The 25,391-nt window shown below is 44.4% G+C and overlaps 1 protein-coding gene across 3 annotated transcripts in view; it reads left to right on the top strand.

Moving 5' to 3' along the window:
• DNAH6 (dynein axonemal heavy chain 6) overlaps window positions 1–23,684 on the top strand; it is a 278,835-nt gene extending 255,151 nt beyond the window's left edge. For 2 of the 3 annotated variants that reach the window (XM_070798839.1, XM_070798838.1), the window contains 7 exons: window positions 3,142–3,271; window positions 6,848–6,975; window positions 13,353–13,538; window positions 14,080–14,152; window positions 15,194–15,345; window positions 19,092–19,314; window positions 23,407–23,684. In XM_070798839.1, coding sequence (XP_070654940.1) covers window positions 3,142–3,271; window positions 6,848–6,975; window positions 13,353–13,538; window positions 14,080–14,152; window positions 15,194–15,345; window positions 19,092–19,314; window positions 23,407–23,510 — 996 coding nt within the window. In that variant the 3' untranslated portion in view covers window positions 23,511–23,684. Of the gene's footprint in view, window positions 1–3,141; window positions 3,272–6,847; window positions 6,976–13,352; window positions 13,539–14,079; window positions 14,153–15,193; window positions 15,346–19,091; window positions 19,315–22,790; window positions 22,843–23,406 lie in introns of all 3 variants that reach the window. The other variant, XM_070798840.1, reaches the window with a different exon arrangement.
• Window positions 23,685–25,391: the final 1,707 nt, after the last annotated feature.

The following is a 25,391-nucleotide window of genomic DNA, read 5'->3' as shown; positions in this document are numbered from 1 at the left end:
CCTGATGAGAAGAGCTGACTCACTGGAAAAGACCCTGATGCTGGGAAAGACTGAAGGGAAAAGGATAAGGGAGAGGCAGAGGATGAGATGGTTATATAATGTCACCAATTCAATGGACATGAATTTGAGCACACTCTGGGAAATAGTGGAGGACAGAGGAGCCTGACATGCTACAGGCCATGGAGTTGCAGAATTGGACAGGACTTAGCAACAGAATAACAAGAACCTGACCACAGCAGTAGGTCCAAAGAACAAAATGGATAATTTTACTCCTCCATGACCCTCTGATGCCATGCCATTACTTAAGGGTAGTCCAAGTTCCTCAGCATGGCACTCAAGACTCCCCCATGACCGGTCCCTTCCATATCCTTCCAGTTTTATTACCTATCGTGTTCTGGAATCTTTAGGTGAACCAAAGCCATGAAAAGAGGTATGTCCCTGGGGTCCTGGAATACTCTAAATGCTGGAGACTACGTTGGCCTCATGAAGCTGAAGGGAATCACCTTTCTTTGCAATTTAAATTTTGTCTGTACAAATAAGAGACAAATTAGAGGGTAAAATCAGCCTAGATATCAGGGAACATGTACAAAACAACTGTGGAACTTCTCAATGATCCAAAACCTATGTCATGCTCTCTGCCCTAAAAATTGGTTTGCTATTCAGTGAAGGGCTTCCCTGGTGGCTCAGATGGTAAAAGAATCTGCCTGCAATGCAGGAGACCTGGATTCGATTCCTGGGTTGGGACGATCCCCTGGAGGAGAGCATGGCAACCCACTCCAGTACTCTTGCCTGGAGAATCCCCACGGACAGAGGAGCCTGGGCTAGAGTCCATGGGGTCGCAAAGAGTTGGGCATGACTGAGCAACTAAGCACACACATTCAGTCAAGAGTTGGAATATCTCATTTTTCCTGATTCTACTTTCAGGAGGAAAAAGAGGTGGCCAAACCTAGTGTTAATATTCAGTCATCTGACTGTTTGCTCTAGAGTGGGTGGATGTGGAGGTGAAAGAAGAGAGAGAAGAGTGTGGAAATGATAGACTTGCTGCATTCAGTGAGAAGTCAGGACTTTGGGGAGGAGTAGCATTCTTGGCAATGTATACCTGTGAATGTAGTTTTTTGTGTTTTCCATCAGTTCTAAATGACTGAGAATAAGATAATAGGCATGTGGTCAGGCCCCAGGTATATTTTTCTGTCCAGCCTCCCTTCCTTCATTTTTCTGGCACAGTACGCACCCGACTCCTACCTCTTCCCTTTGGGACAACTTCCACTTCCTCAGTCTATTAGATTCTGGTAAAACCTCCAACCACTCTTTGCCTTCACAGAGGTGGGCATGTGACCCAGGCATCACAGCATTACCCAGCTACTAGACCTGGTCCAAGGAGCAGGCCCATGGCCCATGCTAGGAGAATGAGAGTCCTTTCCTGTGAAAAGATATATAGATGCTGGACTGGGAGAGGGCTGTCTTTCCTCTGGAATGACTGACTAAGATGCTGCATATCTGCAGCATTCTGTGCCCTTATCCCTGATCCCCTGACCCCTTCTCCCTACCACATGAAGAAGGTTATCTGCCACAGGAAAGAATGAGAGAAACAACCAGACATGAACAGGAGAGAGAATGCCAGATCCATCCATGCCTGAAACCCACATGACTTGAGTTCTCGTCTTCCCAGCTATATATGCCAACATATCCCTTCTTTTTGCTTTAGTTGATTTAGGTTAGATAATTCTGTCTCATCAATAGAGTATTAATGGACAAAATATGAATGATTCCTTCCTCAGCTCAGCAAACTACACTTACAAAGGTGCATACTAGAGACCAGTAAAGAAAGCTGGGCCTGGCTGTTCTAAATGTTTCAAAACTTTTGACTAACCAAGAAGTCAAGAACTAAAACAGTGTATGTGCTCAGTCATGTCCGACACTTTGTGGCCCCAAGGACTGTAGCCCACCAGGCTTCTCTGTCCATGGAATTCTCCAGGCAAAAGTACTGGAATGGTTTGCTGTTTCCTCCTCCAGGGGACCTTCCCAACCTAGGAATCAAACCCACATCTCTTGCATTTTCTGCACTGCCAAGTGGATTCTTTACCACTAGCAACACCTGGGAAGCATAAACTAAAACGGAAAAGTCACTATTAAATGGTTGGCACTGAGCAAGGAAATCAAACTATTCAACTATAGCGTTAAGTAATTAACATTACAGTTGTTTAGGACCTAATGAACATGTCAAAAGTAATGTTTGAAAGAAGATCTGTCATGTAGAATATAATTTTTACAATCAAGATCTGTAATTCTAGGTTCTGAATTCTTTTCTTGGGTAAGTGAATGATAAGTGTTATGACCAGTATAAAAAAAAAACCTCTAAGAGATTCCAACAAATATACATGAGAAGTTACCATGTTTCTGAATAAAGGAAAAATCTAGAAAAATTAACAATATTTAACTGATCTTGGAATAGGAATTTCTAAGCATAAAATCAAAGGAAAAATAAATCACATTAGAAAGAGCCAGTGAGGACTTCCCTGATAGTCAGATGGCTAATTCAGGGGTGGGGCAGGTAAACTAAAGTTATAAATATTTCTTAAAAGCCAAATCATGAATTTTTTTTTTTTACTTTTCTGTTTTCTAAATTTTTAATAATGTTCTATAATACTTTTCTAATTGAGGTAACATTATTTAAATAAAAGTATGTTCTTTTTTTATTTTTATTTTTTTTACTTTACAATATTGTATTGGTTTTGCCATACATCAACATGCATCCACCATGGGTGTACACGTGTTCCTGAATTCTCATTATTTCTTCCTCACTTTCATAACTACCTTTTAAAGAATTAGCCAAAAATTGTTTAACCATTTTTTATTGTGGTAAAACATATAACATAAAATTTATCATTTTAACCATTTAAAAAACTATGATTAAATGACAGTTACATTAAAGTGTTATTCAACCAGAAATGTTTAACTGTAACACCACAGATGAAATACTATGCATTTCCAATGAGCACATTTTACCAACTCTGTCTTCAACATAAAAAAATTAAATGTCCTTGGTTTTGGCAACAGCTATTATTTCTGTAATAAACTGTATGTGCTGCAAAATTATTTTTTTGAGAATTTGGGTCCTCACTGTTCTGTTTCTTCTTGTAGTACAAAGAGACCAACACTTTGATCAACACTATACTTGAGGTTCAACCAAGGTCCTCTTCTGGTGGAGAGGGAAAGAGCAATGATGAAATTGTCCAAGAACTTGTTGCTTCTGTCCGGACTAGAGTTCCAGGTAGTAAATAATTGTTGGCTTATGTGGGTAATGGGACTCTTAGGAATAAACTCAGAAAGCTGAGTGATTGGCAGGTGTCCATATCTGCTTAATATGTAGAATTTTTTCTTTATGTAGAGAGAGAGCTCTTTCAATGTAGAGGCCTCTATTTATAGATTAGAAGCCTGCAGCCCCTGAAGCCTGCAGCCCCTTGACATCTCAACTGCCAGAAGCATGAAGAGAAAGTTGGTTTCTAGCCCAATATAACTTTAAAAAGACTTTTTTCTGAGGTTCCTATTGTCTCTAGACCTGTACTGTCCAAGACAGTAGCCACTAGCCACATGTGGCTACTTAAACTTTAAAATTCATTTCCTCAGTTGCACTAGTCACATTTTAAGTGCTGCCATATTGGACAATGCAGATGGAGAACATTTCCATCTTCATAAAATATTCTATTGGACAGCCCTAGAATCCATTTCACTTTTTGTCTCCAACAAGAGAAGTGCCTGCATATATGCTAAGTCATTTCAGTTATGTCCATCTCTTTGCAACCCCATGGACTGTAGCCCACCAGGCTCCTCTGTCCATAGGATTCTCCAGGCAAGAACACTGGAGTGGGTTGCCATACCCTCCTCCAGGGAATCTTCCTGACTCAGGGATCAAACTTGCATCTCCTATGTCTCCTGCATTGGCAGGCAGGCCCTTTACCACTAATGCCACCTGGGAAGTGAGAAGTAGAGAAGAATAATTTATTATTTCACTTCATTTTCTGGTGAGTTAAGGGATGTTTCTGAATGATCACGAAGATCCACTTTCACGCTTTTCTTAGAGTGACTATAGATTTAGATGTCTTAATGTATTGTTCATCGTTGGAAATGTCATTATAGGAAAAAGAAAGATGAGGCAGAAAAAAAATGAGTGACTATAAAAGTAAACTGTGCTTCTGTCTCTATTCACAATACTCTGATACCAAGTGTATGGGTTACACAACATTAAGCAATTCTCCAACTCTCTGGACACCAACTGGATGTCCTACAACTCTGTTATGACATTAACTATCCAGAGTGGGCACAAATCCCACAGGTTAAGGGCTCAGACCCATAAGACTGTCTGCACTTTAAAAGTCAACTGCAAATCCTCAGGTTGTGACCTTTATTTCTGACCAACCAGCCACAGATCAAGGATTTCCACAAGCCCCTTCTGGGGTTCAGTAATTTTCTAGACTGGCTCACAGGACTCAGGGAAACAGTTAATTACATTTACCAGATTATTTTAAAGGATATTATAAAGGATAAAGATAAGCAACAAGATAAAGAGATACATAAGACAAGGTCCAGAAGAGTCCCAAGGACAGGAGATTTTGTCCCTGAGGAGTCTGGGTACACCACCCTCCTGGCACATGGATGTGTTCACCAATCCAGAAACTCTCCAAACCCCTTCAGTTAGGTTTTATGGAAGCTTCCATACATAGGCATGATTAGTTAAATCATTGGCCCTTAATAAGTAACTCAACCTCCAGCCCCTCCCCTCTCCCAGGAGATCAGAGAGTAAAGCTAGAGTGTCCAAATCTCTAATCACATGGTTAGTTTGCCTGACAACCAGCCCCTCATCTCTAGAGTCAGTACTAGAGTCACCTCCTTAACATAAACTCAGGTGTTTGAGTTTGAGGTTGAAAGTGGCTTGTTATCAATAATAAAAGATGCCCCTTTCACCTTTACTGATCAAGAGCTATTTCAGGAGTTGGGGTCAAAAACCAATAATTATATAAAAGATGCTCCTATCACTCTTATCAATGAGGAAATTATAAGGGTTTTAGGCACTCTGGCCAGAAGATGGAGACAAAGACCAAAATGCATATTTCTTATTACATCATACTAGCGCACCCAGGTGGTGCAGCGGTCAAGAATCCACCTGCCAGTGCAGAAGACTCAGGTTCAATCCGTGGGTTGGGACGATCCCCTGGAGTAAGAAATGGCAATCCACTCCAGTGTTCTTGGTGAAAAACTCAATTTCAGAGGAGCCTGGTGGGCTATGGTCTGTGGGGTCACAAAGAATTGGCCACAACTGAGCACACATGCTCACAATCACACTAAGCTTTACCAATATTCTTGAAGTGAAAGTCGCTCAGTTGTCTCCAAATTTTTGGGACCCCATGAACTGTAACCTCTGTCCATGGAATTCTCCAGGCAAGAATACTGGAGTGGGTAGCCATTCCCTTCTCCAGGGGATCTTCCCGACCCAGGGATCAAACCCAGGTCTCCCGCATTGCAGGCAGATTCTTTACCATCCAAGCCACCAGCAAAGTCCCACCAATACTCTAAAGGCCCCCCCAAAAAGACCTATGTGACCTCAGACGCCAGTTATGTTCCTCCTAAAGCAGGCCCTCAAAAGAATCTCTTCTTGAGTAGAGAGTTCTATAGATATCAAAGCAACTGAATTATTTTAGAAAGCATTTTTTAATAAACACTAGATGGAGAACTGGGAGGAAAAAGGGATGAAGATGGATGGATGATGGGTGGATGGATGAACAGATGAATGGAGAATAAAGGTTCTTGTTTCATAGAGTTCCATTGACACCTAGGAGGTTTTTCTCTCCATGCTTTATGAAGTTTGTACTTTTGCTGTGAAATGATAAGCAATGCCATCTGTTGAGACTGAGGGGGCAGAGGTTCAGTTGGCTAAACAAGAGAACTGAGATTTGGAATAGCCCAAGGGGACAGACAGAAGGAGAAGAGCAGGGGCCTGTAACCACAGCCCTATGGACCCAAGAGCTTGCACTGACCCACACTGCTGTGTGATTTTTCTACAGCAGCCAAAATGAGTGGTTAGAAGGAACTTAATGTCCATAGCTCAGAACCACTCATCTTCTCATGCTTTGCTTAGGTATGTCAGGAGAATGCAGGTCCTTCTTTGTTCAGAGTTTATGTGAGTCCCCACTGGGTGGATTATAGGAAAAGAGAAAAGCACAATTTTTCATCCAGTTTGAACCATGGAATCATTTCAGAATCCAGTCAGTCCCTTTGAACAACAGTAAGATAAAAGCCAAATCTCTTCTCTCTTGGGGGGTGTCCTGCCCCCAGCCCTTCTGCTCCTAGGTGCCTAGATGCAACGTGGAGGGCTTCCCCAGCATCTCAGTGGTAAAGAATCTGCCTGCAAAGCAGGAGACACAGAGACATGGGTTCAATCCCTGGGTCAGGAAGATGCCCTGGAGAAGGAAATGGCACCCACTCCAGTAATCTTGCCCAGAAAATCCCATGGACAGAGGAGCCGGGTAGGCTAAAGTTCATGGGGTCACAAAAAGAGTCAGATAAGACCGAGTGACTAGATGCAACATGGGTGTGCAGGGAAGAGTGAGACTTACACACCCTGTGTACACACAAGGCAGAGGAGACAACTTGAGACCCCTGGCACCTCTGGTCTCAGGGATGTCCCTTGTCTACCATGTAGCACTTGCCCCTGAAGTGTGCACAGCCTGACTCCCGTTCAACCTGGGCCCAGGGACAAGAGAAGTGGGCTTTAAGAAAGCTTAAGATAAGTGCAATGTTATAAGAGAAATCAATGATAATCCATCTGATGAATCTGCCGTGTGTATTTCAGAAATTCTGGAGATGGAAAACGCTTCTGAGAGCCTTTTCATCAAGGATCCTCAAGGACGCCTTAACTCCTTGACCACTGTTCTTGGACAGGAAGTGGACCGGTTTAACAATCTGCTGAGGCTAATACACGTATGAGTGCTCACTGCCATCCTTGCTCTTGGGGATCAAAGTGTTGTGGAGCATGTATAACAATGTGACGTTTCCATTCCCATCACTTGAATATTTCCACGTCGATGTGCTAACAACCATTCAAGCCCAACTTGTCTAAACCTTAATTCACCCTCCTCTCACTAGTCTGTGTTCCCTTTCTCTAAAAATGTCTCATGACTGCAGGGCATTACAAACCCTTCATTATCCTAACTTGCACCCTTAGAATTTGATTGATGCTTTAGGAATTTGAGCAGGGACCTAAGCACTCAGTTATGAGAGATTCAGACTCAGTGCTTGTTCCCAGTGCCTGCTTGCATGCTAAGTCGCTTCAGTCCTGTCCTACTCTGTGGGACCCCAGGGACTGTAACCTACCAGACTCCTCTGTCCATGAGATTCTCCAGGCAAGAACCCTGGAGTAGGTTGCTGTGCCCTCCTCCAGGGGATCTTCCTGATCCAGGGATAGAACCTACGTCTCTTATGTCTAACCTGCATTGAGAGGAGGGTTCTTTACCCCTAGCACCACCTGTGAAGCCCAATGTCTAGTTAGCATTTAATACCATAGTCTTTGTGAAGACTATGAAAACCAAGTTTCTCGAAGTATGGGCCATAAAACACCTGCATTAAGATCCACTATGCTGTTTGTTCCAAGTATAAATTCCCTGATTTCACTCCAGACCTACCGAGTGAGGATTCTTGAGTAATTCCTGCAAATGTGGATTTTAAATGAACACTGCCAGACGATGTCATTGCAACTAAAATTTGAGAATAACTATTTAAACTTTTGCCTTATGCTCAGGAATACTTTCCTAAGCCCTTGACTTTGTAATGATGGCTACAGGACTTCCTGGTTTCTCTGTGCATGACTTTAATAAGGGAAACAGAGACTGACTATTGAGCAGTAGCAGGGGGAGTTTTACTGCCAAGCAGGGAGCCAAATACCTGGCACAGGATTAAGGCTCAGTGATAAGACTGGAGAGGACAGCCACAGTAGATTTATTTTTATGTAAATGAACTTTATTTTTATTTTTGGCTGTGTTGTGTCTTTGTTGCTGCTTGTGGGCTTTCTCTAGTTGTAATGCATGGGCTTCTCATCACGACAGCTTCTCTTGTAGAGCATGGACTTGACACATGGGGCTCAGTAGTTGTGGCACGTGGGCTCAGTAGTTTCAGTTCCTGGGCTCTAGAGCACAAGCTCAGTAGTTGTGGCTGACAGGTTTAGTTTCCCTGTGGCATGTGGGACCTTCCCAGACCAGGGATTGAACCCATGTCCTCTGCATTGGCAGGTAGATTCTTAACCACTGGCCCACCAGGGAAGCACTAGGGTAGATCTTTTAAAGACTGACTATTCCCTATTAGGAAATCAAGTCTCCAAATGTTTCTGGTTGTCTGACAATACCCAGGCTCGTGGGATGGGCGTGAGGGGAAACTAGGTCAGATGAATAAGTGACATCTTCACCTTGGGTCTACTAGGTAAACAGCAGCACCAGAAGGCCAGCTAGTCAGGTCAGAGCTTATCACCTTGTCAGTTCAGTCACTCAGTCATGTGACCCCATGGACTGCAACACACCAGGCTTCCCTGTCCATCACCAACTCCTAGAGCCCGCTCAAACTCATGTCCATTGAGTCAGTGATGCCATTCAACCATCTCATCCTCTGTCATCCCATTCTCCTCCTGCTTTCAGTTTTGCCCAGCCTCAGGGTCTTTTCCAGTGAGTCAGTTCTTCACATCAGGTGGCCAAAGTATGGAAGCTTCAGCATCAGTCCTTCCAATGAATATTCAGGACTGATTTCCTTTACGATTGACTGGTTTGATCTCCTTGCTATCCAAGGGACTCTCAAGAGTCTTCTCCAACACCACACTTCAAAAGCATCAATTCTTTGACACTCAGCTTTTATCAGTTATGGTCCAACTCTCACACTCGTCATACATGACAACTGGAAAAACCATAGGTTTGACTACACAGACCTTTGTCGGCAAAGTGATGTCTCTGCTTTTTAATGTGCTGTGTAGGTTTGTCATCTTTTCTTCCAAGGAGCAAGCATCTTTTAATTTCATGGCTGAAGTCATCATCTGCAGTGATTTTGGAGCCCAAGAAAATAAAGTCTCTCACTGTTTCCATTGTGTCCCCATCTATTTGCCATGAAGTGATGTGACTGGATGCCATGATCATAGTTTTTTGAATATTGAGTTTTAAGCCAGTTTTTTCACTCTCCTCTTTCACCTTCATCAAGAGGCTCTTTAGTTCCTCTTCACTTTCTGCTATAAGGGTGGTGTCATCTGTGTATCTGAGGTTATTGATATTTCTCACTACAATCTTGATTCTAGCTTGTGCTTCATCTAGTCTGGCATTTCACATGATATACTACTCTTGCATATAAGTTAAGTAAGCAAGGGGGCATCACCTTCTACATTGAGTGAATCAGGGTATAGATTAAACTGCTGTGATAAAGATTCCCAAATACAGTGGCAAAAACAAGATTGGAATTCACTTCTCTCTCTGAAGAGCCCAGAGGAACCCCTGCCTAAGGCAGGTAGTTACTCTTGCTTTGTCAGTTTAATCAGGAATCCCACTGGAAGGCTGGCTCTTCCAGCCTCAACAGGTGACTTCCACCTTTGGTACTAAAGGAGCTGTTCCAAGTGTTCCCTTTTGCCAGCCACTGAAACAGGGGAAAGAGGGCCAAGGGACAGCAGCTTCTTCATAAAAATGTCACACAGAAGTGGCATACATCATTTATTCTTATATCCCTTAGCCAAAACTTGATCACATGGCAGCACTCCAGGTGCAAGTGTTCCTGGGAAATGTGGTCTCTGTGTTGGATTGTTCTGTGCCCAGCTAAAACTAATGCGGTTGCTGTTATTGTTTAGTTGTTCAGTCATGTCCGACTTTTTTGCAACCCCGTGGACTATAGCCTGCCAGGCTCCTCTGTCCATGGGATTTCCCAGGCAAGAATACTGAAGTGGGTTGCCATTTCCTTCTCCAGGGGATCTTCTCAACCTAGGGACTGAACCCACATCTACTTGGCAAGCAGATTGTTCAAAGGAAGAAGAGATGGATTCTGCTCATCTCTGGCCTTTTCCACCTCATGCATGGTCACCCACTTAAGGATGGATGAGTCCAAATGTCACTTCCTCATAAAGTCTTCCTGGAATACCTGTCCTTCCCTCCACCACCAGATGACAGGGCCCCCTTCTCAGGGCTCCATCACCTGAGATGTTTGTGTCCATCACTGTATTTGTGTACAACATACCACCTTGCTTTGTAATTACTCCTCCACGAGTATGGCTCCCCCAGCAGACAATGAACTTGAAGACAAAGGGACTGGTATTAATACATAATTCATATCTGTTTGGGGACTTTCTGAGTGGCTCAGATGGTAGATAATCTGCCTGCAATGCAAGAGACCTGGGTTTGATCCCTGGATTGGGATGATCCCCTGGAGAAGGGAATGGCTACCCACTCTAGTATTCTTGACTGGAGAATTCCATGGACAGAAGAGCCTGACGAACTACAGTCCATGGGGTCACAAAGAGTCAGACACAACTGAGTGACTAACACTTCATCTCTGTCTCCCCAGTGCCTGACACCTCCTAAACCTTCCATGAATATTTGAACATGCAAGTGAACTAATGTGGCTCTCAGGAACAAAGTGATCCCCTCTGGTCAAACAGTAGTGTCCACCACTAACGGAAGAATTCACCTAATAAAAGCAGAAGAAAGAGGAGCCCAGGGAGAAGCAGGCTGCAAGGCAATCAGGAGTCAGAGCTGAGCACTCCCATTAGAGGCAGGGTAGTGGCCACCATGGGGTGCTGGGCCTGCACCAGAGAGCTCCCTCATCCTGACCCCTGCCCACTCCTGCCTGGCTCTGGCTGTGTCGCAGCCTCACCTTCACTTCACCCAGCAAACAGCAAGGTTGCACTGTGGCGGCAACAAGGCCAAGGGAGGGTGGGAGCATCCGGGGCTTTGGGCTGCCATCTTGGTGAGCTCACTGGCCTCCTGATGGTTCAGGACCATGAGACCAGGCAGGTCCTGGGACCGATGAGGTCCCTCAGGGATGTAGGCTTCTAAATATAAGGGAGAAAGATCTGAAGTGCATTCTTCTCACTGAACATGACTGCTTGTCAGCCGCTGCCTCTGGGAGAACTGGCGGCAACGTGACCTCTGTCTGCTTTCCACTGATCTAGACAGCACTGGAGGCCTGCTCCTTGCAGCGATCTGACTCAAGTGTTCTCCACGCATCTTAGATATGTCTTCTGCTACCTTCTTCCATTTTTGGTGTCTAAGGTCGAGTGGTGTTTTGGCCCTGGCCGGTCCCATCACTTCATGGGAAATAGATGGGGAAACAGTGGAAACAGTGTCAGAATTTATTTTGGGGGGCTTCAAATTCACTGCAGATGGTGACTGCAGCCATGAAATTAAAAGACGCTTACTCCTTGGAAGGAAAGTTATGACCAACCTAGATAGCATATTCAAAAGCAGAGACATTACTTTGTCAACAAAGGTCCGTCTAGTCAAGGCTATGGATTTTCTTGTGGTCATATATGGATGTGAGAGTTGGACTGTGAAGAAGGCTGAGCGCCGAAGAATTGATGCTTTTGAACTGTAGTGTTGGAGAAGACTCTTGAGAGTCCCTTGGACTGCAAGGAGATCCAACCAGTCCATTCTGAAGGAGATCAGCCCTGGGATTTCTTTGGAGGGAATGATGCTGAAGCTGAAACTCCAGTACTTTGGCCACCTCATGCGAAGAGCTGACTCATTGGAAAAGACTCTGATGCTGGGAGGGATTGGGGGCAAGAGGAGAAGGGGACGACAGAAGATGAGATGGCTGGATGGCATCACTGACTCAATGGACGTGAGTCTGAGTGAACTCCGGGAGTTTATGATGGACAGGGAGGCCTGGTGTGCTGCGATTCATGGGGTCCAAAGAGTCGGACACGACTGAGCAACTGAACTGAACTGAACTGAAAGGCTCTTTTCCTCTGCTCTGCTACATATGGTTCCTCAGATCCTAAGGGCATATCTACTTAAAACTCCTCTTTTCTAGCACTGCCTCTTGTGAGAAGAGATGCGAAGAGGGGAAAAACTCCATGAAGGAATAGAAGGATGACTAGCCCTGTCTTATCCGCATGTCACCTTGTCTCTAAAACTATTTGCATCTGGTCCTAGGACTTGGGCTTCCTAGGTGGCACTAGTGGTAAAGAACCCGCTTGCCAATGCAGGAGAGGTAAGAGATGCGATTTCGATCCCTAGATCAGGACAATCCCTTAGAGCAGGGCATGGCAACCCACTCCAGTATTCTAGCCTGGAGAATCCCATGGACAAGAGAAGCCTGGTGGGCTATGGTCCATGGGTTCTCAAAGAATCGGACACTTTCATCAACATAAATTTGCCCTCTAATATCTTCCTGTAATATTTCCCCTGTATATGGCAGCAGTTTTCACAAAACTGGAACCCATGAGAGCAATATACAAATCTATGTTGTTGTTGTTTAGTCGCTAAGTCGTGTCTGACTCTTTTGAGACCCTATGGACTATAGCCTGCCAGGCTCCTCTGTCCATGGGACTTCCCAGGCAAGAATACTGGAGTGGGTTGCCATTTCCTTCTCCAGGAGCAGGAGATCTTGCAGACCAGAGATTGAACCCACATCTCCTGCACTGGCAGGCAGATTCTTTACTGCTGAGCTACTGGGAAACCCCTATACAAATCTATACACCCTGCCTTTACCTTTAGCCTGGTAGCAGATAGTGCTTTTTATTTCCCATGGCTGCTGCTGGCCCAGTGTCTCCCAGGACTGCTGCCAGCCTCTGTCTTTTGTTGAGATGAGGGGAGGATAAGGAGTGTACCTTTAAAGAAGTATTTCCAGTATAAGGAAGCTCTCTGGTATCAACTGAAAGACTGGTCTCATCTAAGAATCTCCCCTTCCTGCTATAACTGCTGGGGCTGCAGGCACCCTCTGGATAGAGTTGGAGGTACTTCCCATGACCCTAGCCCCCTCCGTGGTTCCCAGATCACTAACCGTAAGGCTCATTCTTCCTTCAGCCTGGAGGAGAGCTGGACAGTGGCATTTCTCAAAATGCTTGGGGGACATTTCTCCACCTTCCCTTCTCCATCCACTTCACTGTATCATGCTACTAACTGCCTAAACCATGCCCACTCCAAGGTCTTACACCTCTGTGTCACAGGTTGTAAAAACTGCATGAAGATTGGAAGGTCTGACCCAGCAGAGTGTCTGCATAGAGGACACCAGCCACCAAGCGGGCCCTTCAGCCCAAGGCAACACCTGCCATCATGAACGAGGGTCATCCCCATCTGATAAAAACATCTGTGAAAGGCACCAATCCTTTCTTGTTCTTTCAGACCTCTCTAGATACACTCAACAAAGCCATTGCTGGATTGGTGGTGATGTCTGAAGAAATGGAAAAGGTGTATAACAGTTTCCTCAACAACCAGGTTCCCTCTCTATGGTCCAATACCGCCTACCCATCCCTGAAGCCACTAGGATCTTGGGTCAAAGACCTTATTCTGAGGACTGCATTTGTGGACGTAAGAAAATTTACTTCTTTGGGGTGTGATCAGTCTGACAATATGGTTGGCTCTGGGGTCCTTAGGAAGCCCTCACTAACTGAAATATTGACAACCATTGAGGGATCATCTGAATCCAAACAGAAACTTCTGGAATAGCATCACTTTGAAAATCATGCACTGATTATAGTGTAGTTTGCCCTGTGCCCTTATCCCCACTTTTCATTTTAATTCCAGGCCATCCTTGGGGTTCAGATCTCGTTCATGGGACCCCCATCATGAGGTACAGAACCAATCTGACATGGGTCCAAATGGCCAGGCGTGACCTTGCTGTTATCGCCTTCTTCTAGAACCTCCATAATAACCAGGTTCTGGGTTTATGGTCAGCCTGGTAGGTGAGGAAGGGGGACAGGGCAGGCAGTAAGAATGGGGCTGGTGATAACTCAGGATCGGTTTAGATTCTACCTCCTAAGAGACCCTCAGAAATATAACTCTGACTTAAATGACAGTTGCTATCTCAGAAAAAAAAAAAGTACATTATAGTATAATGTTTCTCCTTTAGCTGTGGCTCAAAAGAGGACAGCCCAAGTCCTTCTGGATCTCCGGTTTCTTCTTTCCTCAAGGATTTCTAACAGGTATCACTGCTTTCCCTAGAAAAATCCCCATAGGAAAAAAATCAATAAGTGTGTGATGAGTTGTGCTGGGTTTCTGGGAACTGGGAAAATGGCATGATTGCTGATGGCCTAAACCAAGGGGAATTGATTATACAGCAGCCCAACAAGGCCCTGCTCTTCCTCACTTGCAGAGGAAAAGGATGGCAGAAATAGCAGGCATTCCCCCAACAACTTAATCCCTGCTGCTCTCAGTTTACAAGTCTAAAAGCTGCTTCCCTGAGAATGCACACAGCTGCCCCAAGTCCCCATGGGACCCATGCTCAGGACACCACCTGCTCTCCAATTTCTTTGGCTCCAACTCTGAGCAGCTTCCTTCTCTCTAAAAAAATATTTTTGCTGTTCCTCCAGTGGTCCTCAGAGATTCTGGCCAGTGAGCCCCAGAGGGCATTAAGGCCTCTGGGCTCCTAGATGCTAATTTTGTTGTTGTTTAGTCTCCAAGTCCTGTCCAGATCTTTGCAACCAATGGACTATAGCCCGCCAGGCACCTCTGTTCATGGGATTTCCCAGGCAAGAAGTACTAGAATGGGTTGCCATTTCCTTCTCCAGGAGATCTTCATGACCCAGAGATTGAACTCACATCTCTTGCATCTCCTGCATTGGCAAGTGGATTCTTTACCACTGAGCCACCAGGGAAGCCCTAGATGCTAATTAGCCCAGCTCTTAATCTGTCTCATCCCGAGTCCATCATACACAGCCCAGAAACAGGCCATACAGGACAAGCTAAGCAAGATGTTAAAAGTTGGGAAGATCGGTTTCTGAAATGCCCTTGCTGGCTTGTCTCCCCCATTGGCAGAGCAGTGCACTTTAGACTTGGCCCTCCCTCTCTTTCCCACCAGGACCAAAATTTTGACTCCACCCCTCTCAGTAATTCAGAGTAAGATGTTAACGGTTGGGTCTTCTGGATGGAGAGGAAGCTCTTTAATGCTAGAGCATCCTGGTCCAAGCAAGTGGAAGCTATGTTTGGATAATAGCAACTCAGCTTTCTGGCTTTTGTATTTATAGGAACTCTTCAAAATCACGCTCGGAAATACAATTTGCCTATAGATGAGCTGAGCTTCAAGTACAACATGGTTCCTGTCTATCGGGATCAAGCCACAGTCATAGAAGCTGCCAAGACAGTGCAGTTTGGACAAGAACTGCCCATGGACACAGAGGTACTGTCCCCCTGACCGTTGTTACAGCACAGCAGCTTCTATCTACTGTCATCAGGATCTCGAGCAATCTCCCCTCCCTCACCCCTTCCACTTTCCATTCGCAGGAGTGGGAGAGGGCAGGATGGGTCTACACCTCCAAGCATGCATGCATGCACACATACTAAGTCGCTTCAGTCATGTCAGACTCCCAAGACAAGCTCCCAATTACCAGTGACTGGATGGCAACCACCTAAATTAGTCTGATCTGTAGAAATATATTTTACATCAATACTGCTTATTTCTTTAGATACTTAGAGTAACTTTCTCATTCATGTGGAGGCAATATTTGTTGTCTAGTCACTAAGTCGTGTCCGAATCTGTGCAACCCCATGGACTGTAGCCTGCCAGGCTCCTCTGTCCATGGGATTCTCCAGGCAAGAATACTGGAGTGGGTTGCCATTCCCTCCTTCAGGGGATATTCCCAACCCAGGGACTGAGCCCACATCTACCCACATTGGCAGGCGAATTCATTACCACTGAGCCACCAGAGGAGGCAATATAGCAAAAGGTTGAAAACCAGAGTTTCAGCATCAAGCAGGCCTGGGTAAATTCTGCCTTCCCCTCCCCAGCTGTGTGTGCTAGAGCAATGATTAACATGTCTGCACCTCAGTGTTCACATTTGCAAAATAGGGTTCATGCCACCAACTTCAGAGTTGTAATGCATTGTCAATGAAACTGCGGGTGTCACGTGACCACCATGTAGCGCACTCACAGTATATAACTGTTATCAGAAGTTAAACCTTCCTGCCTCATTCACTCAGCTGTCTCCTAGCAGAACTGATATGCTAACTTCACACATCATGTAACTGTAACTACATTACATAACCGGCAGGAATGCACTAAGGAAGCAGTTCAGGCTCTTTGCTTACATGGTTTACTCCCTCTAGAACAGAGATTCTTGAAGTGTGATCCCCACAGCAGCAGCCTCAGCATCACCTGAGCACTTATTGGAAATGAACTTATTTGCAAAACAGAAAACAGACCCACAGATGTAGAAAGGAAACTATGGTTACCAAAGTGGGGAGAGGGGAGGAGGGATAAATTAACAGGTTGGGATTAAGACATATACACTGCTATATGTAAAACAGATAAGCAACAAAGACCTACTGTGTGGTACAGGGAACTATACTCAATATTTTATAATGATCTGTAAGGGAAAAGAATCTGAAAAAGAATATATATATACAAGTATATGAGGCTTCCTCAATGGCTCAGTGGGTAAAAAATCCGCCTGCAACGCAGGAGACACAGGAGATGCAGGTTTGATCCCTGCCTGAGTCAGGAAGAGCCCCTGGAGGAGGAAACGGCAACCCACTCCAGTATTCTGGTCTGGAAAATTCCATGGACAGAGGAGCCTGACGGGCTACTGTCCAAAGGGTCACAAAGAGTCGGACACGACTGAGCAACTAAACACATACACATATACAAGTAGATACACACATGTACATATATATACACACACATATATATGTATAACTGAATCGCTGTGCCTGAAACTAACACAACATACTTAATTTTTTTTTTAAGTAAAGTAAATTAGCATTTATTTATGGGTCCCAAGGACCCATTCCAGATAGAATCAGAAACTCTGGACTGGGATCCAGAAATCTATATTTTAATAAGTCCTCCAGGGGGTTCTTCTCAAGTTTGAGAACCCCTACTCTAAAATATCTCAACCTGGATTGCAGGTTAAAATCGTCTCTGGAGCTTTAAAAACATCCTGATGCCCAGACCACATCAAGTTGCATCAGAATCACCCCAGTGACATCAGTCATCTACTTGTTAAAGCTCCCTGGGTGCTTCCAGCATACAGCCAGGGCTGAGACTCACTGCTGCCCATCTGAGCTGGCCGCCTCCAATGTACTGAGATATCAATGGGGATGGGGGGGGGGGGGCCTCCAGAGCACCTGTCCATCCCAGTGGGGCTTATAAATGTCATTTTCCGGCCTCCAGAGCACCTGTCCATCCCAGTGGGGCTTATAAATGTCATTTTCTATGCGTGCTATGACATCAAAGATCTGTTCCAGATTGCTTTTGCTAAGAATGTATTCACTAGCCGGTCAGTGTATATGGGGTATGTGACTTTTAGTGGCTTTCCTTGAAATATCATAGTATTAATAGGAATTTCTCCTGGGTAATTTAATCAGTATCCACCCCACTCAGATCTGCTTGATCTAGTCTTTGCTCTGAATAGCAAAGATGCACAAAGGTAAGATTGACCCCATATTCATGGATTACTCTACAAAATACTGTAATTCCCCATGCCTCTTAATTGCCTTTATCTTAAAATGCCAATGAAAGAGTTTATGTCTTTAAGAACATTTGTTTTAGCATCAAAATTTTTTTATCTTAAAGTATTAGCTTGTAAAAGTAGGGAGGAAATCAATTTTGAAATGCACTCACTGTTATTTTGAGACCCTTCTCAGCCAGGAGAGTGTCGCAGGCCCAGGTCAGGAATAATGAGTCTGCAGGAGGGCAGGACAATACCCACATAAAAGCCTTCATCCAGGCCATTCTGGATGTTGGCCCTGCTCTGTGCCTGGCATGCTATATCTGCCACATAGGCCAACTGACAGACAGAAGTTCACAGTAGCTACTGGTGTCTCTGCCCTCCAGCCATACCAGTACACACACGTCTCCACATGGGTCATGTTCAGTGAGCCATAGCGATGCCTGGGAATCTCTGCCTTCTGTGGAGGCTGCAGACTGTATAGTCAGCCCATCTCTTGGTCCTCCCAGAAAACACAGCAAGAGACTGTTAGACAACTGGAGTTCTGTTAGCAACAACAGGGCCACTGTCAGCCCAGTGCTGCCTTCATGCCGTTTAGGAAAAGGCACTCCTCTTGGAGGTGTGTGCAGATGACTCCTACACACAGCCTGACAAGCGCATGGCAGGATGGTTTCAGCCTCTACTCAGGCAAACCTGCACAAGTGTATATGGCAGCCCCGATAACAGGAAGGCCCACTGCACCACGCTGTATCCATGGGACAAACTACAAGATGCGAGAAAGTAAAGTCCAACCCAAAAGAGCTTATCATCCTTTGATTCACTATAAAACATACCACTTAAAACCACACTGCTTAGTCCTCTGTCTGCAGGTGTGAAGCTCCAATTGTAAAAAGATCTAGGGCCCCAGGACTGGCCAGATTCACTCAGTGTTTGAGGAAGGATACACAAAGCTCACACCTGGCAAAAACTAGACGCTAGTGATGACATCTAATCACAGGACATTGAGGGATAGGGTCTCTGTCTCTTTCTCTCACAAAATTTCTTTTAAAAAATTCTCCATAAGCATTCTGCAAATATTGTCACAGATACATAATCTATCGTCTGGAAGAGCACTCAGATCCTTGAAAGGCCTTGCTAAAAATAACAGATGATAATCACAGCCCCCGTGGCCACTTTCCATGAGAAGGGGAAAGTCCTAACATCTTGGTATCAGAGACTGAAGCCCATCAGTGGGTTTCCCTGGGGTACCATGTACCAGACAGCCTTGTAGAGTGTGAACAGTATGAGATTTGGTGACAAACTGAAAAGCAAACTATATCACCTCTTGGAGCCTTGGCATTTTCCTCCCTAAGATGTGAGGGATAAGAGAATCTCTAGAATAGTTCTTCAAACTGATTGAGGATGTAGGACTAGGAGGGGGCCCAAGAGGGCGACCCCTCCTGCTCTTCTGACCTCTGAACGTCTACGTATCTTTCAGTTGCCCTCTCCTGAGGATGGCGTTCTTGTCCATGGGATGTTCATGGATGCTTCTCGATGGGATAATAAGGACATGGTGATAGAAGATGCACTGCCCGGACAGATGAATCCGATGCTGCCCGTGGTGCATTTTGAACCACGACAAAATTATGAGCCAAGCCCAACACTCTACCACTCCCCGCTTTATAAGACAGGGGCTCGAGCAGGAACCCTCTCAACCACAGGTGAGGACATTCTTACATTGGCATATAAATAATGACTAAATGCAGACTACAATCAAAATCCAAATGCTTTGTTGTAATGTACAAATGGTGATATTGGATCAATTAGCCAGTCTTAAAATAAGGCCGCTTATAACATACAAATTTATCAATGCTGTAAATTCTATTCATTTTAATGCTGAGTATAGATTAATATTATAAAATCAATGCTTGCTTCCATTAGTCTGGTGGTGGTAATGAGTTGAAAATAGTTTATTGAGCAACATCTCCTAATTTCAAAATGAGTAGACACTAAAACATTGAAACTCAGCATAGAAAGAGATTTTAAAATAAATAAATGAATGCCATGGTACAAAGGGGGAGATCTTAGTAGTCCTGAAACTGAGATACAGCCCTGAAAAAGAGGAACCAGATCTTTAGAAAGCCATTATCAACAGATAAGCTGAAAGACTGAATGCAGATAGCTAAAGAGTGAGCCAAGAGAATGCACTGAGGAAATCCCTAAAAATACAGCTCAAAGCAATTTTTTTTTAACATAACACTGTGGAAAGAGTCAAAATTTCCAACATTTATCTAGTAGGTAATCTGTAAAGAGAAAAGAGAGAAAAATGAAAGAGCAATAATATTTGAAAAAGTGGCTGATAATTTCCCAGAACCGAAGAAACACTTGAGTTCTCAGGTTAAGAGAGCTCACAAAATAGAAGAGGTAATTTTTTAAATATACAACAAGCCAATAAACAATCAAATTTTAAAAGAAACCTAGATATATCAAAGTGATACTTATGATTATCAGAAAGAAAATTCTCAAAGAGATAAAATTATTAATAGGCTGGAAATAAAATTTCAGAAAATGAGACTCAGATTGACTTCAGACATGTCTCATTATCCACAGTGCATATAAAAAGAAAATAGAGACACCTCTTCAAAGTGTTGAAGATAAACAAGCTTAAACTAGAATGGCAAATGCAACCAGATTACCATCTGAAAGGCAAGTTGTAATAACAACTGTCTTGAACACACACAGTCTCTATATTAATCACTACTGATCCTCTATTTAAAACTCACACACACAGAGAGTTAAATCTTTAATATTTGATGATAGAAATGAATTTATAATAACTTGGAACTAAATTTCCAAATGACAGAAATATGGGATGGGAGAGCAGGGCAAAAAGAACTGAAACAGTTGTTTTCATTTCAATGGAGGATGTGTAGATACTGATGATATTTCTTTTTCTCAGTTAAAGGATGTCCTCTCAGGGCAAGGTACAGAATAGAACTAAGGTAGCCACTCATGTCACATGATCTACCACTCCCATGACAAGTCTAAAACACACATTATTCAAAGGTATTTTTTAAATTAATATGGTATTTACAAGTTTTTGTAGGGATATATGCTTTATTTACCTTGGATAAGTATCTAGGAATGGAATGATGACTCATGCAGTAGGTATATGTTTAACCTTTTAAGATACAGCCAAAATGTTTTCCAAAGCAGCCACAGCACTTAACATCCCCACCAGCAGTATATGGGGGTTCTAGATCCTCCAGATCCTCACCACCACTTAGTATGATCAGTCCTTTTAATTTTAGATGATAGATGACAGACAGATAGCTTGATGATAGATAGATAATAGAATATGCTGCTGCTAAGTCACTTCAGTCATGTCCGACTCTGTGTGACCCCATAGACGGCAGCCCACCAGGCTCCCCTGTCCCTAGGATTCTCCAGGCAAGAACACTGGAGTGGGTTGCCATTTCTTTCTCCAATGCATGAAAGTGAAAAGTGAAAGGGAAGTCGCTCAGTCATGTCTGACTCTTGGCGACCCCATGGACTACCAGGCTCCTCTATCCATGGGATTTTCCAGGCAAGAGTACTGGAGTGGGATGCCATTGCCTTCTCCGATAATAGAATATAGTGGTATCTAATTTTCATTTCCCTAATGATTCAGAGAAGGCAATAGCAACCCACTCCAGTACTCTTGCCTGGAAAATCCCATGGACGAAGGAGCCTGGTGGGCTGCAGTCCATGGGTCGCTAAGAGTTGGACATAACTGAGCGACTTTACTTTCACTTTTCACTTTCATGCATTGGAGAAGGAAATGGCAACCCACTCCAGTGTTCTTGCCTGGAGAATCCTAGGGACGGGGGAGCCTGGTGGGCTGCCGTCTATGGGGTCGCACAGAGTCGGACACGACTGAAGCGACTTAGCAGCAGCAGCAGCAATGACTAGTGACAGTAACCATCTTTTCTGGTGCTTATTTACATCTTCTCAGATGTGTCTGTTCCAATCTTTTGCCCATTTTTTAACCGACTCATTTCTCCTCTTATTTATTACTGGCTAAAATTCCAACAGAAACTCTGTGGTTTTCAGGAAGAGGATGACAATGCACTGGCACAAGACTCAGTGAACAGATCAAATTTTGTACTGGATAGACAGCCCAGAAACACACTGTGCATATGGGGAACTTGACATGTAATAGCAGTATCATTTAAAATTGGTCAGGAAGAGGGAGATTATTCCATAAATGATCCTGGGACAACTGGTTATGCCAAACTAAGATCTTTATCTCATATCACTACAAATATTAAATCACAGATGGACTTAATCATCATTAAAATTTTAAATAATTAACCTAAATGAAATAATGGCTTTAAGTAGTAATTGAGCTTCCCTGGTGGCTCAGTGGTAAAAAATCCACATGCCAGTGAAGGAGACGAGAAGATCCCCTGAAGAAGGGAATGGCAACCCACTCTAATATTCTAACCTAGAGAATTCCATGGACAGAGGAGCCCGATAGGCTACAGTCCATGGGGTCACAAAGGAGTCACATAACTTGGCAACTAAACAAGTAATAATTAGCTTCTGTGGACATTCCTTTCAAAAAAAAGACAACCAGACACGAGGCGTTTCCTGATGGCAATGCACACCACTTAGGAAGTATTCTTGCCAAAAAAACCTCAACCCTGAATGTGATCACACCTCTAGATCTAACTACTCTTAGAGGGATAGGGGAACATGTGTAAAATCACCAAAGGGACACTGTCAACAAAAGCCAGACTCCGGGAAGCGCTATGGGACAAACAGCCTGTTTGTTCCAACAAATATATTACAAAGGAGTGGCAAAAGAAACACAGAGGGAGACTACCATCGAAAGAGATCCAAGAGACACATCACTGTTGCAAGGTGTGGACCTGATTTGTATCTCAAACCACACAAATGGTTGCTATACATATATCTACTGTAATACTGCTATAAAATGTTACCTAAGCACTCACCAAGGCACATGCAGGGAATGACATACAAAGATAAGGAGAAGGGAGGTGTAGGCATTCTCTGCTGGGGACACCCCCAGTCTCCCCAACTTCCAGGCAGATGAAGTTTGCTGTGAATGCCAGAAATAGCAGCACCCATCTTGAGGGCAAGGCTCTCTTCTTCTCATCCTGGTCTTGAGGTCTTCTCATCCTCATCCACACAGGCCCATGATGAAGAAACTGCAAAACTGGTCTCTTACTTCAGATGTCTCAGAGGTGAGGACAAAATACCTCTGACTCAGGACTCCAGTGCCTACCTGCTGGGTGGAACAAAGGGCAGATGGATGGATGGATGGATGGAGACAAGCATATCGACAAGTGGATGGATGGGCAGATGGATAGATGGATGGATGGATGGATGGACAAGCAGATGGATGGATGGATGGATTGAAGGATAGATGGAAAAGCAGATGGACAAATGGATAGATGGATGGACAGACAAGCAGATGGACAAATGGATGGATGCCTAACCTACCAACCACATCCCCTGAGTCTCACTAAAAGCTCAGGCCTCAATCCTAGTGCAATGCTCAAAGACAGACTGAAGGGAGATTGAAACATAATTTCTAAGGTTATACAAGGTCTAAACTGGACAAGTCCTAAAGGATCATTTGTTCTAACATCTTCATTTTATGGAGCATAAAACTGAAATCCACAGATGATTGTTGCCTCTTTAGAGGCACAGACAGGTCTAGAACCCAGATGTCTTGACTCCTGGTACCATGATTTTTATATTAAGAGGTTGTTCTTTAACACTTTTTTCCTTGTATCCTTAACTAGGTCATTCAACCAACTTTGTGGTGACCGTCCTCTTACCCTCCAAGCGGTCGAAAGATTACTGGATTGCCAAAGGATCGGCTTTGCTCTGCCAGCTAAATGAGTGAAAACATCCCACCTCTGTGCTGAAAAAGAACAAGACCAGAGATCTTTCCCTAATGGGGAGAAAATTCTGTATAACTTACAAATAAGCAAAAGGGCTTTACTTGTAATCTGGCGTAAATGCAGCAAGTGTGGCTTTTATTTCTTTTATACCTAGAATAAAGTGTTTGGGTTCTTTCTTTCTGCTTGTGATTTAAACTCTGATGCGAAAGCAGTGGGTTTAACCCTCACATCTTAAGCCTACTCCCCCTCCCGCATGTGAGAGGCAGCTTCCCATTTGTAAGGAGTTGGGCCCAGCATGAAGGGGCAGAGAGGGGTTGGGCAGAGTCAGAGCCCAGGACTTCCTCATCTATCAGGGCTTCCTTCCTCTTTACATGAATATGAAAGGCCCAGTGTACATGTCAGTCACATGGCCCTAGGTCCTTCCATTTCTGACCAGATTAAGAGCCCAATGCATGAGATCTGGGCCCATGGTGACATTCCTCCACCCTGTGGGGCTGGATTGCAATTCTTAGAAGAGCCTGTGGTGCTCTCAGGAAAGAGCAGGTCACTCCTGCCCAAGTACAGAGGAACTTTCCACTTTAGGATAAAACTACTGGGCTTCCCTGGTGGCTCAGATGGTAAAGATGGCTCAGGTGCCTGCCAAGCAAGAGACCCAGGTTGATCCCTGGGTCAGGAAGATCCCCTAGAGAAGGAAGTGGCTCCCTACTCCAGTATTCTTGCCTGGAGAATCCCATGAACAGAGGAGCATGGCAGACTACAGTCCATAGGGTTGCAAAGAGTCAGACACAACTGAGCCACTAACATTTTCAAGTGAAAACTGGCCAAGTCCCCCCCAGGTGCACTGGCGCCCCTGCCACCTCAGAGGTTGCTGGGCCAGTGCTGACATGGAGCAGCCACTTTGGGGTGGTTTGTTTTTTAAATTTTTATTTATTTGGCTGTGCTGGATCTTCTTTGCTGTGCACAGGCTTTCTCTAGTTGCGGCGAGTGGGGGCTAGTTTTGGTTGCTGCGTGTGGGCTTCTCCTTGTGGTGGTTTCTCTTGTTGCAGAGCACGGACTCTAAGCATGTGGGCTTCAGAAGTTGCAGCACACATGCTCAGTAGTTGTGGCATTCACGCTTAGTTGCTCTCTGGCATGTGGAATTTTCCCAGACCAGGGGTCGAATCCATGTCCCTGAACCCATGTGCCCTGCATTGGCAGGTGGATTCTTACCCACTATACCACCAGAGAAGTCCAACGACTGTGTTTTGCAAACCATTTTGCCAATAGAATCTGTTGCTTCCTTGCCCTAATATGAGCCAAGAACTTGGATACCACTCAACTAGGATGTGGACCTCTGGAGAAGGCCATGACACCCGCTTAACAGGAAGTTGAAAGAACAGCATCAGCCACAGTAATCCTTCCCTCCTGTTTACCTCCCCTCTTCCACCTTCATATTAAAAAACAGAGACATCACTTTGCCGACAAAGGCCAGTCTAGTCAAAGCTATAGTTTTTGCAGTAGTCATGTACGGATGTGAGGGTTGGACCATTAAGAAGGCTTAGTACCAAAGAATTGATGCTTTCAAACTGTGGTGCTGGAGAAGACTCTCGGGAGGCCCTTGGAGAGCAAGGAGATCAAATCAGTCAATCCTAAAGGAAATAAACCCTGAATATTCATTGGAAGACTGATGCTGAAGCTCCAATACTTTGACCACCTGATGTGAAGAGCCGACTCATTGAAAAGACCCTGATTCTGGGAAAGAACTAAAGCCAGGAGAAGTGGACAACAGAGGATGAGATGATTGGATGGCATCACGGACTCGGTGGACATGAGTTTGAGCAAACTCCAGGAGATAGTGAAGGACAGGGAAGCCTGGTGTGCTGCAGTCTATGGAGTGGCAAAGA

This window comes from Bos indicus, chromosome 11, assembly GCF_029378745.1.
Source record: "Bos indicus isolate NIAB-ARS_2022 breed Sahiwal x Tharparkar chromosome 11, NIAB-ARS_B.indTharparkar_mat_pri_1.0, whole genome shotgun sequence".
In the NCBI taxonomy this organism is placed as follows: Eukaryota; Metazoa; Chordata; class Mammalia; order Artiodactyla; family Bovidae; genus Bos; species Bos indicus.
This window is presented reverse-complemented; position numbering and strand designations above follow the sequence as displayed.